The sequence below is a fragment of the Liolophura sinensis genome, chromosome 11, assembly GCF_032854445.1.
Source record: "Liolophura sinensis isolate JHLJ2023 chromosome 11, CUHK_Ljap_v2, whole genome shotgun sequence".
Lineage (NCBI taxonomy): Eukaryota > Metazoa > Mollusca > Polyplacophora > Chitonida > Chitonidae > Liolophura > Liolophura sinensis.
Window position 1 is genome coordinate 2,292,832 of NC_088305.1, and position 17,720 is coordinate 2,310,551.

General features: G+C 40.8%; 1 protein-coding gene across 2 annotated transcripts in view; it reads right to left on the reverse strand.

The window, feature by feature from the left end:
* Positions 1 to 9,806, reverse strand: part of LOC135477622 (uncharacterized) — a 28,722-nt gene extending 18,916 nt beyond the window's left edge. The window contains exons 1-2 of one of the 2 annotated variants that reach the window (XM_064757788.1): positions 9,729 to 9,806; positions 6,708 to 7,301 (exon numbers count right to left, since the gene is read on the reverse strand). In XM_064757788.1, coding sequence (XP_064613858.1) covers positions 6,708 to 6,801 — 94 coding nt within the window. In that variant the 5' untranslated portion in view covers positions 6,802 to 7,301; positions 9,729 to 9,806. Of the gene's footprint in view, positions 1 to 6,707; positions 7,686 to 9,728 lie in introns of those variants that run through there. The other variant, XM_064757789.1, reaches the window with a different exon arrangement.
* Positions 9,807 to 17,720: the final 7,914 nt, after the last annotated feature.

The window sequence follows — 17,720 nt, forward strand, 5'->3', positions numbered from 1 at the left end:
TTTCGGTTGTTCTGTGGTTAAGTTTGGTTGTCCTGTGGTTAATTTGGTTGTCCAGTGGTTTTAGTTTGGTTGTCCAGTGTTTAGTTCGGTTTTCCTGTGGTTTAGTTTTGTTGTACAGTAGTTTAGTTCGGTTATGCTGTGGTTTAGTTTGGTTGTCCTGTGGTTTAGTTTGGTTGTCCTGTGGTTTAAGTTTGGTTATCCTGTGGTTTGGTTTGGTTGTCCTGTGGTTTATTTCGGTTGTTCTGTGGTTAAGTTTGGTTGTCCTGCGGTTCATTTCGGTTGTAAGGTGGTTTAGTTTGGGTTCTCCCGTGCATTATTTCGGTTGTCCTGTCATTTAGTTTGTTTGAAACCAGTTTTTAGTGAATGCTTTCTCGGACAGCTGACTAATGGTAGTCTCTGGCCAATGTTCTCCTTCTTCTCTTCCGCAGACCCATAGTGCATCATTTGTGACATTATGTTAACTATCCCACAATTCCCGCTGCTGTAGATGACCTTAATCTTAAACTGCGTTATTCCCTTCCATTCATTCCATTCTCCGTTTGTTAAAAGTCTTTATGTAATGATATCTACATCTAATAAGGCCGCGGCAATGGAATAATCAACGTGTGAGAAGGTTGGCTCATGGAAACGCCATGGGTGCAACCAAACGTGGTAATGTAGTGAAATGGTTAAATCTGCGACCAGTCCTTCTGTGACTGAGGTAGAAAATTTGCACTGGGATCACGAGAAAATACGCTTGTTTTATTGGATATTCACGAATCGACATGAACAACTCTGGAGTTATAGAAAAAGGGGCAGATAAATGTCAGGGACACCAGGGTATAAAACAGATTACCCTCAATTTTCCGCCGTTTTAAAAACTAATCTGTTATGAGGGAAGGAAGATGGTTGGTGGTCGGGCGTGGGGGGGGGGGGGGGGTGAAGAGGAGGGGCGAGTTATCACTGGGTAATATTGCGGCGGATATAGAATGTCAGGGGTCAATCAAGGTCAGTTTCTGTTGCCATTTGGAGCTCGTGTGGCTTCGGCCCAGTCGTGTGACACCATGGTGATTTCTCGCAGACTCTCTCTATCTCGACACACGCCCTGTTAAACGTTGCTATTATGCGAGGATTTACTCCCTAGATCTCAGACGGCAAAATACCACAGGTTAACTTTTGATACAGAAGATAATGGCAGGGTTACAACATTAACCGTGCACGACATCTCCGGGTAGGCTAGCGGACATTATAATTTGCTGAGCCTAAAGACCATGTAATTTACACGGATGTATGTATCCACTTTCAGTTTTAATTTGACTCTGAGGCGATATAGGTTCAAATCCATTCTTCGTCGTTGCGCCATTAATTCTTTGTCTTATTTTATGTTTCTACTTAGATTTCTGCACGGTTGTGTGAGTACGTGGACTTATTCGATCAGCCTGGTGAATTACACTTGATGCCAAGATTTCAATTTATGCAAAGGCATTATCATTGTACAGAACAGGCCATGGCGTCATTAAAATAATTCACAGTTTTTCAGTTCTACTTTTCATGCATAATCTCCCCTGACAAACGGTCTTAACTAATTTATTTTTAAATTATTCTTCAGTCTCTCTGCTTACGAAACAGGTACACGGAAGCAATTTGCCTTACATGCAGATGTTTTTCCGATGTCCAAGAAAGTGGAACATGGCTACGATAAAGTGTTTTTGCTTTGAAGTAAAGAAGAAGAAGAAAAGAAAAAAAATAGGTCCTCTATGGAGCTTAACAAATTACAGCCAATATTCTCCTCTACAGGTTTATTTTTTGCCTCATTAGCCGGGGTGTGGAGACAGAAATATTTATTTACTTGATTTGTTTGGTGTCTAACGACGAGCTCATGAATTTGTCCTGATACGACAGGGGTCCGTGTCATGGGTGTAGAAACTAGAATGCCTAGGATAAACCACCGCCCTTCGTCAAACCGCTTCCTTCACATAAGGTATGTAAAAGAGACTTGGATTAGCCACAGCTTGGACTGGAGTCAACAAAGTGTCCGTTTGCTTATATCTCCGATAAGATCAGTTAATAAGCCGCCTGCAGCACCTGCGCGGAGAGTAATACTGATGGGAGGTCGTGGGTGGCAGTCTTCATAGTCATCATCATCATCATCCACATTATGGTCGTCAGCTTCATCATCGCGGTTCCCATGACAGCCATCTGTGCTTAATGACCCCACTCAGAAAAACGACTCTATCATTTTGTCAGCAGGTGCTCGCTCACTTTGCCCAGTCTGATACACGTATATCGGTGCGCTCTGAGCGCCCAACAACACGTTGGACTCAAGAATATTTCACTTAATACGACGCTGATACGATGACGATGTCGCGTTAAAATAAGAATCCTGGATTCACATGAAACCATTTGAAACAAACCCATTCTGCACGTTCATCACATTATTTTATCAAGATGACTTTCCACATTAAACCCAAGTTAATTCCTTCAAGAACGCTAATTAATGAATGTTAAGTCCAATGGGTCAGATAAACTGGGAAGCTATTATGGGCTTCTTGTGCCTGATTAAATCCTAAAAACGATGAACGCCATTAAAATATTGGTCCATTTGCGGAAGCGTGTAAACTTTTAAATGTCAAGATCTCTAGCTGCACATTTATTAAGTACTGCCAAGACAGTGATCTAGCTTTTTTGTTCGATTGGTGTTTTACGCCGTAATTCTGCTTGCAGTTTCACGGCCTCCAATGGTTGGAACTGTTTTCAGCTTTCTACTTCAGAACAAGGGACAGTTTCACAAATCGGCGTACGACATTTGTTATTGTACATTTGTCGTACGACATTTTGTACGTCACTATTATCGTACCATTGTCCCATATGTGCGTTTATCTTACTTGCACGACATCTTCGTGAAACTGGGCCCAGAGCAGTTTGTGGCATGACCATGTTAGTACGAGTCGTTCAGCAACACGGCCATGCTGGTATATTGAGGAACACAGTCCGCTTTGGGAAATTAGGAGCAGTTAACTATGATGATTGGTAAGAGGAAGTACAACCTCCAGAACATCGTTACAGCTGAAGTTAATCCTCTACATGACACAAAAAATCGGCCTAGTTACTTTACCATAAGGGCACACACGGTATATTCATAGCAAACATGCGTCTTAGATTGCAGCTGCTTGGGGTATATTTCACACAGGTACGAAGTCCAAAACTAACGTTCTTTAATAATAATAAAAGGTAAAGAAATAAAAACGCTTTCTGAATTGCGTCCCCGTACTTCAGAGTCCTTAGCCCTCTATAATAAAAGTTGTACGTAACCCGACGTCCCTAGACGGCGATAACGAACAGCGGTGAATATCTGTACAGTGTTCGGCATCGGAGAAGCGATATGTTGAAATGAAATATCTGAAATGCAGTGTTCCGAAATATTTAACGTGTACGACCAAGTTGGCTCAAGTTGTTTTTCGACCCCCAATATTTATTTCAAGTACAAAGCTCTATCGGGTGGGCACGTTACGTACGAGAATACTGAACGTTTGAGGAACATAGCACCATTGTTAACACAGCTTCAATTGTCCTCTGTCAGAGCTAGATAGCTAACAGATGGCACATGGCTTTTTCCCCACAAACAGTTCGACACAAACCAACCTGGGAGAAAGTAGTCACGAGTTTACGGCAACTTGGGATAGGTGGTCTGCGAGAGTATATTGCACGAGAGCAGACTAAAAAACGACTTTTGACCCTCGCCTAAAGCTCATTACATCAGGAGCAAATTTAACAAAACCATTTTGGGATTTCAATCAACGTTTATAATGCGATTTTTGTGCTTATTTTTGGTTCCATAAATCAAAAAAAAAATTCACCTCCATTTAATTGTTATCTCAAATAAAAAGTACACCTTAAAATCCCCCCCCCCCCGTCCAAAAATGACCTATGCTGTTTAAAAAGTTGGAATATTCCATATAGACGATGTACAGTTGTTAATATTCAGTACTTTCACTTATGTAAGCACTTTGTCAAAAACACTGACATATCGGAAGAAGGAAACAACATGCAAAACACGTTTCAAAACGACTGTACTGTATTTTTTACGATTAAGACAAAGCGTCTTGGCCTAGCCTGACTTCATTCACATTTATGCATTCATAGTTTACAGAAATATCAACATGAACTGGAACAGACTATGGCCTACATTTTAACAGTATAAAGTACAAAGTGGAAAACGTCGTTTATCTCACTGTTGTTCGGTTTCTCCTTACTGCTGGTAAATTTTGGTCAGGCACTGAATTGTTCCGCGCACTCCATTTTGTACACTGAGCTGCTTTTGTTGCCAGTGACGTCAAGTTTCAGAGTTCACTTTAAAAAATACACACCAACTTTCCAACACTCGCTCAGACTCATTGAGCAGACGACCCCATCCTGCAGAGGCACGTGGTAAATGCCGGTCACGTGACGGTATGTCTGGAATGCACTACTGAGGACAGAACTGTTGCGCGGGTATTTCCACTCTATACCATCATCCAGTCCACCCACCTTATTCCCCTTGCCTGTGTCAACTTAGCACAGCCCTACATCAGCCTACACCTGCCCGGTGGCGGTCTGACCACACCTAGAACCCCGGCAAAGAGGTGCTATTTTAATACGTGTATAGTTTTAAACGAAGGTAAAAGGCAAAGTGAGTAAGAATGACATCATTGGCCGCCTGAATCATTCTTGGAATCATACCGTTAATAACCCAGCTGCCGCACACTGCATGTCCGATTAAGTATTACTGCGGTACTGATATACGCCTCTAACATCAGTACTTGGTTATGACATATATCCACAAATTAGCTCAGAATTAAAAATTTGGAGCATCCGAATGACTCAATGAAGGGAGGAATCAACTTCGTTATTGTGCATCCTTGATGCTATATCGTATGACACCATGACATTCACGTTCTACATAAATGACTGATTGGCCGACTTATTACCGGTTACGTAGTGGCATGTTTGCTGTGACTCCATATGCACGCATTCTGTATTATTATTTCTGTCATCACTGTGCATTTCCGCTCTTAGATCATATATAGTGAACATCTACAGCAGTTGTACCTTGTATATTACTAGGCCTATTAACGAATAATTATCACACCTTACGTGCATTTTAGTGTCTTGAAATTGTATTATAAAATATTCCAAATTGAGTTTATTATACAACTGGCTTACCAGAAGAAAACACGGTAACATGCGAAGCTTTGCGTTATTTAACATGTTAGCAGAATGCTCATTTTCTTTACATAAAAAAGGGTAGAGCCTCTGGGTGTTTAAACTAGTTACAGTTATCAAATGAATCAAATATAAAAATGAAAGCAAAAACGAAAATGTCTTTTTTATTCACCAGACCAAGAGGTGACGTCGCGAGCTGGATTTGAACCTATAACAACATTCATCGGTTGCCCAGCGTTCAACAACGTAGCTGTTCAAAGCTTTCACATTAAGATATTCATCGTAGAAATGGTAGAGCACACAAATTCAGCCCATCACGGTAAAGTGCAGACCTACAGAGTATGAAAACAGAACATCGCTAATAAAATCGTTGACTAGAGATCGCTTAGCTGTCAACAGAATGCTTATCTCTGACCTAGAAACGAACAACATTTACATGCTTGGCGCCAGTTGGCTGTGACACATTGTGGTAGGAAATCTCACGAACAGACTTCGAGACCATGTTGCACTAAAGGTCGTATTAAGCCTCGACCCCGCTCCTAAGTTCAAACTTGCGACTTTCCGTTTTCCAAACTAATGATACCTGTGCTTAAAACTGGAAAACTTGCATGAGACTTACAACTTCAGATTTACGACTTAAGATTTACGACTTACGACTGTTATCTTGGAGTCACGTAAGTTATTTTAACAATGTGTATGTGTGTGCGAAAACGTTTTTCCACTTTATACCGCGATTCTTATGCTTTTAGGAAATCTAAGTGTTAGGATAACACAACTGTATATCATTTCTTGCAGATCACGAAGGGACGATCATCGCAAGATAATTTTCCAAAACAACATCAGTTCCCACAGGAATGTTTAAGAAATAATATATAAAAAGTAAAAAAAGCTGGTAAAATGTAAGAGAAAGACATTTTTAGAGCTTGAACAACCCGGTCGTTAGACACACGCGATGTTTTGTGAATCGATATATACCCATTAAAAAAACTGAACCAAGCCTACTAAGATTGACTAATTATAAACATAAGTTAGTTACCGCGATCCAGTCAGGTATAGTTTTGTTTCACACAGTGATGGGGAATTTTTTGGGTCCCCAATCAGACGATAACCGCTGGAGCAGTTTGATCCGAAGTTTGAATCTATGCATCAAAACATACCAGCCGTCAACCAAAATGTTTCACATGGCCAAACACAAACCACCGAAGAACTGAGAAAGTATAAAGTTAGAAATTAGGACAGAGTCATGCAAAGAGTAGCGGTTAACAGGTTTTAAATGACGGTGGAATGTCGCAAGGAATGTTCTATGCGAATGGGTGAAATCAGGATTCAAATCGAGTACCATGATGGTATGCAAGTTGTCGATAATAAAGTATGTATCTCAGTTTCGCTTTGATTGTGACTGTTCATTTGACCAGCGTGTTGATCTAATTCAATGCGATGTATATACATCCCCTATAAGAAGTCCTACAAAACTTAGAGCAACAGAGGCCAAGTAGTAGAAGCAAGACTGAAATTACGGCACCTACCTTCAATGTATGGCAGGAAGAGCAAGGTGACACATGGCACTAAGAGATATCCCCAGGGATACGAGTGCCGACCGAGAGTCTGTTTTCTCCCCATCTTGATCACCAGCACTCCATGTTGCTTAGGAAATGATCAGTCCCTCGAGGAAAGGTTAAATCTCGGCCAGACATGCATGTCTTGGTAACATACATAAGATTGTGCAATGTAGACCTTGTTAGACACGGTTTGACCATTTAAACCTCGACTTCACACAATTGGCATATGTCTCAATAACACATCCAGAACTTTGTAACATAGAATGTGTTTGACACGGTTTGACGATCTCACCGAATAACACACCCAGGATTGTAGCACAGGCCAATATTTGACATCACACTCCACACTACGTTTTCACGTTCTTACTAATATAACCATGTCCTTGTGACACACAAGCCTTGTTTGACAGCGCAATTCCCGTTTACAGTTTCGTTTGAAACTGTTGTCTGAACGGAGCTAGATGACAAACTGTTATCCATCCATCCATCTGTTCACTTCGACTGGACAGTTAACCAAACTTTGACAAGGTTAAATTACTCCTGTCTTTCTTGGCTGATAACCTACGACAGAAGAATCACTGAAGGTAGTAATCTCGTCCCTCGCTCCATCAGCGGAGCGCTACAATCGCCTCGGTTGATCTCTGCAGGCTGGAGTCCGACAGGGCGCCGCGTTGATGCCCGCCCGTTATGCGTTATACCTTCACCTTAAGCCACCGTCTGATGCACTCCGCCTTCGCCGTACCCTAAACATCATAACCGTAACTCCACATATCACATTTATCAGCGATGAGGGGAAGATGCACGCAAAACTGGCGCTGCTCCAGAGATACGTAGCCGGAGCTCAGTGAGAAATCTGCGTGAACGAGTCCACCGTAGAGAAGACGAGCTTCTTTACTGGCTGTGACGTTCACTTGAGGGTAGGCGCTTACGGGGCCACTTCACATGTTGTCGGCAGTCAGGCGATACCCACAGCTATACACGAGGGACCCGGACTATATAGCTGGTTCCCGCCACCGAGTGCTGATAGAGGGTATGAAGACCATACCAGCTGGTTTTGCGAGGGGACAACATCGCAGCTACCAGTGGTTGCAGGATGATTATCATTCATACGACTACGAGGAAAACCCTGCGTCCTCCTTTCCAACCGCCTTTACAGCCAATTTTTAAAACATTCTGAGGGAACTATGGGGTGTAGAGAACTAATTTGCATCTTTAATGACTTAAACAAATCATTTTTAGCAACATGATCATATTAATTCTATGCGTGATTTCCACGGCAAAAAATGCTTTAGTGAATGAAAGGCCGCAGCACAGCCGGATTGCTCAAACCAGGACCACATTTTCCAACAAATAATTGTAGGCGGACACTAATGATTCGAGAAAAAGGAGCATCAAATACATGTAATATTATCATCTAATATAGCTAAAATATGGTGACATTTGGCAATAGTTATTTAACACGAAAGTACTTCTCAGCATAGGGAGTAAAACGAGAGGAGCGATCACACTCTGGCAAATGATCACGCGGCCTACAGATGGCCAATTTACCTCATTTAGGTTTTATTCTGTGCTCACGTATGCTTAGATAGTTGTAACTTACATGTCCCCTATAGCACCATGGTACTGGTAGAATTAGTTTGAAAAAAATCAGTGAAGTTAATGTAGCACTTTATTAGGTGTCACTGATCCAAAATTACTGAACTTAAGTGCCGTGTAAGTCATCACATTTGATGGGGAAAAAAACAACATTCGGTATCGTGAAATTACGATTATTTATTTGTTTATTTATTTATTTATTTGATTTACGCCATACTCAAGAATATTTCACTTATACGACGGCGGCTAACATTATGGTGGGAAGAAATCGGACAGAGACCGGGGGAAAACCCACCACCATCCGCAAGTTGTTGTTAGACCTTCTAACTTGGGTTTAACAACTGCTTCCAATGTCCTCAAAAAATGATCTAGCCAAAGTGCTTCAGCTGATTTTAAGCCCAAACCCAATGAGGGGCCCTGGGGCTACTAATTCCTCTTTCTCGGTCTAGTTAAACAGCACGCAGCCATCGTTTAAACACTTATCTTGTCAGCAATATGGTATATACTTATATCACACAAACACTAACGCGTGGATGGAGTTGTTTGGTTTATTATAACTGTGTAGAAACTGAGTGACCTCTGTGAGTGAAATAAAGTTCTTGACAGCCAAGAGAGTAAAGGCGGAGCAGCTTAACATTTGGATGAAGAGCCGGCTGGGAATGATCAATGGCTACTTGTCTAAATCGTGAGTTTTCACACATGCGCCCTTGGCTTGACGTGGATCGTCACTTGTACAAGGCGGCAGGCCGAATTAATGGACCATGTGTACAGCCTATGTTCACTCCCGTAATAAACTGTGACCACACTCATTTTTTTTTTTAATTCAGACAACGTTATACTGAGCAATAAAATGCACTTGCGAAATAAGCCGCGTTTGGACAAGTTGACTAACTACATAATGAAAATATATTCCTTCCCGCCAGTTACCCGCAAGGGGAATGGGAAATCCGTCCCACCTAAAATAATTCGGACCTATATGAGCTCTGTTGTCTATTGTTCAGTCTGTCCTCTGCGAGGACGTTTATTGGGCAAACTGGTAACGTATTACACATTTATTTGCAAGATTTGTTTTGGTTTTATTTTGAATGGTGTTTTACCCCGTACTCAAGAATATTTCACTTACACGACGGTGCCCAGCATTATGGTGGGAGGAGACCGGGCAGAGCCTGGGAGAAACGTGCAACCATCCGTAGGTTGCTGAAACCCTTCTCACGTACGGCCGGAGAGGAAGCTAGCATGAGCTGGACTTGAACTCACAGTGACCGCATTGGACCCACTCGCCATTGCGAAGGAAATGTACGCTATGTAATGTTCAAAAGAATTTTTACCTTAGCAACAGAAAAAGAAAATTCATATTGTTTCTTTAGGACAACATTACTTTAAATAACGCACTTTCGGTTTGTTTTTCCACTTTCGGTACATGTACATGGTGATGTGTGTTGGTTTCCTCCGTGCTTTGCTCGGTTTCCTTTCTGCTAAAGGCCTAACAGGTTTCCCGTTATGTGTGAAGTTTCCTGTGTGCTGTTTCCTTTCCTTTGCTATGTTTCGTATACTCCGTTCTTCTCTCGGTTGGTTCCCTCTGTGTTGTGTTCGATTTCCTCCATCCTCAAACCTGATCGCCATTAGAAATATCACTTGAATTATTACGATCTAAAACATCGACCAAGTAAATGAATAAGTAATAAAATGGAGCGTGTGGTAAAACTAGCAATGATTCCGGTAGCATACATGCATGTAGATCTGTATGAAATACCGGAGTCGGTTGTTCAAATGTGCATTAAAAGTTAACCCAGGATTAAACATTAATACCAGTCTTAAGTGATCTAATACAAAACCATAATGACACTCTAAAGTCATGACTAGAGCTAACACTGGGTTAAACTGCCAATAAAACTTTTGAACAACTGGGACCTGACGCTTTTCATATCTGAGTAGAGCATTCTTCGGACCATTTTAAGATGATAACTCTGTCTCACCATACACATGTATTTTCTAATCGTTAATTTCGTCATTTCACTGGTAGACAATGCAGCCCATGTTATGTATCTGACCTAATAGTTATACATGCAAGCATTTCGTCAAGCATAACTTTATTGTGTCCATGAACATGTCTTACTGCAGATACTTTTTATATATAAAGGCCTACTGCATGCAACAGAATCGTATTTCCGCGAAGGGCACACCGGCTCTTTAAAGTAATCGTGTCTCGCGAAAAAGTCTTTTCTGATATTAGACGATAAGCCAGCAGCTAACATTTCACTATTCCACATGTGGTTGTGGTAGTCGCTGCCACAAGAGAGGTATGGGCGGGTCAGAGGTGATCTAGAGCGGCCTTACCAGAGCTCGGAATGTTTATTTCACTGAAATTGGAGCCGTCTGCTCGATGACGTCACATGGCGAAGGGTTATTCCCGCGTGCCATTTTGATGACTGGGGTCATTTCGATAAAACCTTGTTGACAAATTCTGACATACTTGATCGGAGAGCGCTGTATCAGGTATAAACTCGAAGCCCGATATACAGATGCAAAATGGTCGATTGTTCCGAGTCAGCGTAGACATATGGCATTCACGACAAATTAGAAAAACGGGAGATCGGAACCACAGTAGACATGTGTAATAAAATTACCTCAATTAATGGGCTTGGAGCTACACCGCTGTCTTTGAACTCAATTTTCACCATGAAACCAACAAATGCTATTTTTAATTGCCGTGACAGGGAAAACAGTAGTAATAGACGGCTAAGACATTGGAAGTTGCATAACAATATTTACGCAGGTTTCGACATATATATACATCGTTACGACAAAAGAGTGACGTCCCCTGGTTACGTGACGTCACGTTACGGCAAAGTATGGTCAGTCTGCCAATTTTAACATAGGGATGTATTAATCTGATACTCTGACGTATTCTGCGTAATTTGAATGCGCAGCCATGTAACGCCCTCTAACGTCAGTGGGGAGAGATCCAGTTCACAGAATATGGAAAACTAATAAGACAAGAAAGATTCATTTTCTGAATTATCTTCTTGGGTAGGTTAAGGTATCAAATAATGCAAATATAATGATAATTTGTCGGTAGTTTTGTATATACATGAATACTGCCGTGTTAAAACATAAGTAACTATAGCATTACCTTGCACAAAAGTCAGTAGGCCTATTGCCCGAGGACGTCACTATGTTGTCGTAGTGACGCAACTATACATCTGCGTATTATGCGCGTATGGAGGGTTCGGGGGCGACGATCAAATTCCACGTCTGAGATTTTCCTATATACATAGTTGCTGAGCGATATGCTCTCTGACATTGCGACCGACCATCTGCGTCCACGAAACGATGTGACTAAAACCGTAACAAAATTTCATGTATATTTCCTGGAAAAATTGGTGACCTTATATATATCTTGTTAATTTGCTCATCGACAGTAAATCAAGGTTATCCCGCGAGTGATATCTGCCGGAAATCTGTCCATTGTCGCTAGGTGTTCACAGTGTCGTGAACCGAGTGGGAGAGACAGAATCGTTTTGCATTTACTTAAGGCAGGCATTTGTGACTGGGGTAATATAAATGGGCTAAATAGCATATTTTAGAGTAGGCCTACTAAGAGTGCTGACCAAACGTGGTCACCTTGTAGAGATTCAGTGAGCTCTCACCTCTATTTTCTTTCTAGTAACCATATTTCTTTCCCTTAACCAGACCTGTCGACCAAAGTTAGTTTAGTCGCTGTAACAAGATCCCTCTAACAGTGTATATAGTCACCTGTGTTACTAGGCAGTAGTTTTATTATAGCTTTCCCCCGAGCTCTGTCCGGATTCCTCCCACCATAATGCTGGCCGCTGTCGTATAAGTGAAGCATTCCTGAGTGCGGCATAAATATATATATAACTGAACACACATAAGTGTCACTGAAATGTAAGAATATGTCATATAAATTTGACGTCGGTTAGTGTTATGGGTGGAGGAAGAAGGACAGAGCTCGGGTTAAGCTCTGTCCTCGTCGTGCACTCATTGGTCAGTTGTGCAAAAATGGTACAATGTAATTGTAACTCCCTACAAAGTCTCAGCTTGTTGCTCCCGTCGAAATACAGTAATGTTTTGTGTTTTTGGCCACTTAGGTTCGCCCTGTGACATGAAGACACGATACAAGTAACTGTAAACCAACCAAATGACTCCTCCTCGTCATATGATTGAAACATTGCTAGGTACGACGTTAATCCCAAAGCATACATCATACCATGACAGCATTCGTCACCTGTATGTCTTAGATTAGGAGACGGGTTAAGAAAGCGGGACGATGAGAGGTGTGCCGGGCCAAGAGGTATTGAGTGTGGCTGGAAGAGATCGCCCTTTTTTCCCGCGGTTAATTTCATTCTAGTGTCCAGGTCGGAATGAAGTCTAAACTGGCTGATTGCTTAACTTAAGCATCGTGGGAACTCAACCCGGCATGCAAACCTGACGACAGATGCATGGCACTCCCCTGAAGGTCACTCGAGCGCAGTGATTTTCCTTGCTATTTATGTAGAATTTGCCAATTTCAAACCTAAAACTGTATGTCCCCTAACTTTCGCGTGGCACCATGTCACACCATCACATGTTGCTGCATTTTTCTGTACAATATATCAAAAACTCAACTTCGCAAGACCACCATTTTTCGAACTTTGGGTCTGCAAGTGAAGTCATAGTGTTTTGTCACTTTCTGCGCGTAAGGTTGTAACACTGGGCCAAAAGTTTTCAGCTCTGTTCCAAACAGACAAATTTCTGATATAGTTCATTTTAACTACGTGAAGTGCAGATAGTGTATATAGTGTATCGACAACCTATAACGCCTGTCTGGCAGTATTATCCACCCAGTGCCCTTTCACTCCTCGGGTTTCGTAGACAAATCATGGATTCAATTCCACCAATTGAGCACATATGACATAAAAGCTGTGTACGCGTAAGAAAACTTTGGTTTCCTTCCGCCAAAAACCTAATTGACCGCTGTTGTATATTAAGTGACCAATCCCTAAGGACGGTGTTTAATCACATATAGCAACCTCGGCGCTCTGTCCGGTTTCCTCCCACCATAATGCTGGCCGCCGTCATATAAGTGAAATATTCTTGAGTACGGCGTAAAACTCCAATCAAATACATAAATAAATAATATTCACATATAAAAGGATCCCTCAGGATATATCTTCACATTATTTGCTCATGGTCTACATGGACATATACTTTGCCTTACTCGTCCATGGCCTAAATGGATAATATCTTTTGCTTTATTTATTTGATTGGTGTTCTACAACGTACTCAAGACGCCGGCCAGCATTATGTGGAAGGAAACCGGACAGATCCCGGGTAAACCCACGACCATCAGTAGGTTGTCTTTTGCTTTATTTGTCCATAGTCTCTATGGATATATTACTTGCTTTTCCCCCTGACCTTCATGGACATATCTTTTGTTTTATTCATCCCAAGTCTAGAAGACTAATTCTTTACTTTATCTGTCCCTGGTCTCTATGGATATATATTTTGCTGTATTTGTCCCAGAAGACGATGCAAAAAATGTGCGATGTGAGTGTTTTATGAACTAATTTTGAACCAATCCAGCCGTCGTCTGACATCCGCACCTGTGACATGTCGCTGTCAACACAGATGTTGAAAGCTCACGTCTTTTCATTAAGTGTTCCACCATACACGGACCTAGTACATGGTGTTCCTCGCCACGACATACAGAACTGCCAATCAACTCCTCCCTCCCCAAACCCCAACAGCCCCCCCCCCGACCAAGCCCACCCCATCTCCTTACACCAACAATCAGCCCTGGCTGGAGGATTCATGGCTGCTTCTGCCAGTCTTATCTTGTCCATCTTGGAATATAACAATTTACAGATTAATGAAATTTACAGATTTCATTAATTTCCTGCAAAATACACATACTGACATTTTAGACATTGACTTCTGTATGATGCTCAGGTTACGCCAGGTCACACCACATCCGGGCACTTCAGGGAAGGCATAGTGAAATGAGGTAAAATGGACGATGTTATGGGAACTACGGCTGATAATAACCAAAAATCGTAGAATGTTTGACAACAGAATAATCCGTACAGCATATTCAAATTGTGAACAAAAGTCAGTAGAGCGTAGTTTTTAACAGTTTTATGTTTAATTCCATTTTATTTAGATAGTATTTTCACATGTGTGTCTGCCATAACGAATAGTGGACTTTAGAAAGATGTAGATCAACAAGAAGTGAAGTTAAACACAAGCTAGGAATTTATTGTAATAATAACATCTTGTCTTAACTGTACACATGTATAAGCAATGTTGAAAACTTATACATTAGTCGTATGAGAATCAACGCATTCTTTAATATGAAAAAGTAAAATGGTAAACAGCTAGATAGGCGCATCTTTGAGCGCAATTATAGCTGCCCTGCACAGAGTTTTAATAGATGGCTTCACAGAAAAATATAAATCTTAATTAAGATAAAACTTATGAAATTTAATGGTTGCCTTATTTTCAGGATGGTGCAGTTTGGTGTTCGAATCCTCCTTTGCTTTATCATTCAAGTATACGTGTAGTTTTATTATAGCTAATTAAAAATACCTGAACCACTTTACCAGCTTTGTCGCTCGAAACTAGAGCTCTGATTTTCATAAAAAAGTTAAGAAAGTTAAATAAATAATTAAATAAATAAAAAAACAAATTAATAAATTTATAAATGAAATAAATCATTAAATAGTAATAGTTAGGTACATATTCCCCCATAACACCGCCTGCAATCGAAAACAAATTTTATAGTACAAGATAAACTCTCAAAATGCAAATTAATATAAAATAAATTATTTGTTGGGTTATTATTATATTAATTTTAAAACACAGGGATGTTTTGTAATGTTTTAGAACTCACTGCTACTGTACGTATGCAAACAACCACTGGACAAGGGCAGGGAGTTTGATTGCCCTGCTCTCACATGCTTGAGGGGTTTTAATGGTGATACTCCTGAGGGTTTTGCGCCATCTAACGATAGTTGAAGTTTGCGACGATATGCTGTCTTTATTTGTACGCCACACGCGTGGAAGTTTGTCAGTAACTTGTCATGCGAATGTAGACCCATTAAATTCGAGTACAGCCTTTCCGCCATGAAGGCCATTGTTGCAAATTTAAAATGCTAATTAAAAAATACCTGAACCACTTTACCAGCTTTGTCGCTCGAAACTAGAGCTCTGATTTTTATAAATAATCTATAAAAATTATTTGTGCTTTAAATTCGGATCACAGGAGATTTTCTGAGGAAAATAAACGTATAGAGCTGGTTTTCTTACGACGATGGTAAGCCTAATGTATTTTGACAGCTTGAATAGTTAGCATCTATGTCAGTTACCGGGTCCGAATAGTATAAATCAAGACCTCGCTCGCATTTGTCGGTCTGCAGCCTATTACGTTCTTAAAGATGTGGAGATAAGCTCAGATTGCTAGAGATCCGATATAACTTACAACATACTTGAGTTAATAAAACCGAGTCTGCATGAAGACACTACCAGACACAGTGGGGAAATAAACCTCATATACGACTGGTATACCGATTTCGAGACTGGTTTTTAAAATTGAAAGGTAGTTCGTAAATTTATAAAGATTAGAACTACATGTAGGGCTCTATATCAGGTCGAAAAACAAACCTGGCTTTTGAATGTAATATTGCGTTTGAGTTCTTGATTTCCGCTCTTATAAATACGAGTGCGCCAGAATTGAGTGTTATAATAGTCTCGTACTTTGTTAGACATTGCTCCTCTCAAGACTTGTGAAGTCATGTTTTGGGGATGCGCACAAGAGTCGGATGACGCAAGCGGACGGAGACGTGAAGGGGCTATTGACCTTGTCTGGCCTCTAGCAGTATGCGGAAGGAGACTAGGGGAAATCTGGCGTGTGATCATTTCAGTCATGTTTTATGTTTTATGGCCGTTTTGGAGTAATTCTTAGATTATTTAAAGTGTTATACCGGTATGTAAACAATTTGTAGGCATGTAATGAGTTCTCTGTAAATATTCACTTTTAAATTTAAATTTTTTTTTATTCGGGGTTTGCATCAAATTTAAGATTATGTAATTATGTAGATTAATCGATGGGACAATTATAACGCATTTCCGGTGAACACGTTACCTGATTGACCAATCCCGAGCGAGGTTAAATTACCCTTCTGACACCCAGCCGATCTCATCATGCTTTATACTAAAGTCTAAATCAGGTAACGAAAGACCTTTATTGGCAATTCAATAGCATGTGGCCATTGAGATCAGCTTGTATTTACGTATATGTTATGAGGCTTTTCATTTTGATAACTTCGGAAAGCATTTGCGGAAACTTCGTTTGAAGTCACGTTGGATGAATGTAGCTATATTGAAGCTTGTGCTAAACATACTCCAGTACGGCATTCTGCCATTGTTCAGCTGATGACGTCATATAGGTTGCGTTCCACACGGCGTAGTTTGTGGAATCGCCTTGCCATATTCGAGTTGCTAAACAAAGCGCTATTTCACAAGCCCGGTTCACATCGAGCGGTTTGTCGAATTCTACAAGTCATATGATATAAAGTTTTATTCACCTTTGGACTTCCGTTACTCGAATTCGACGATTCTTTACCACAAATCGCACTGTGTGAACGCTGCTCTTCGTAAGCCGTTATTATTTTCAATACCGCAATTCGAATAACAGAGTAATTCGTCTTACTGAATTGCTCCGCGGCACCTAATCAACCTAAGATCGCTTGGGCGGACAAGGTGTGGGTTCTCTACCAACATTTGACATGGGATTTGTAGATACCCCGTTGTCACAGTTTAAGGGGCCTTGGTGACAATATGCGATCGACGAAGCTCGTGTGAGCTTTTGGCAAATCTAACGTTTGTTGAATATCTCTTGTCTTCCACCAATATGATGTAGACTCGTGTGTCGGATCATCCGTTTCATAGACAATGAAAAACTTACTACCCTTGCATCGGTAAAAAGTACTCATGTATGGCGAGTTAAAGAACAATGAAACAAATAAATAAATAAGTAAATAAAACGAAGGAACTATATTTAACAACTGATTAGTAATCAAAACCTTATATATGCACGGCCTTCGTGCGAAAGCTGAGAGCTTAGAGTGTCAAAAACACACTTGACTTAGTTTAACGACCTCTTTTGAAGCCTTGGAGAGTGTTTGGGAACAATGGTCGCGATTAAAGGACAGGCGGAAATGTCTCAATCGCTGGACTGTTTTTCCCATAACATATGCAATCGTTCGGTCATTTATATGAAAGTCTCTCTGGCGTTTCCTAAGAAACAGCCCTCACTTAGAGGCTTTTATGTCAGCATGCGGTGTAACAAACCCATCAGAGTAATCCCAAACCCTATATGATGTA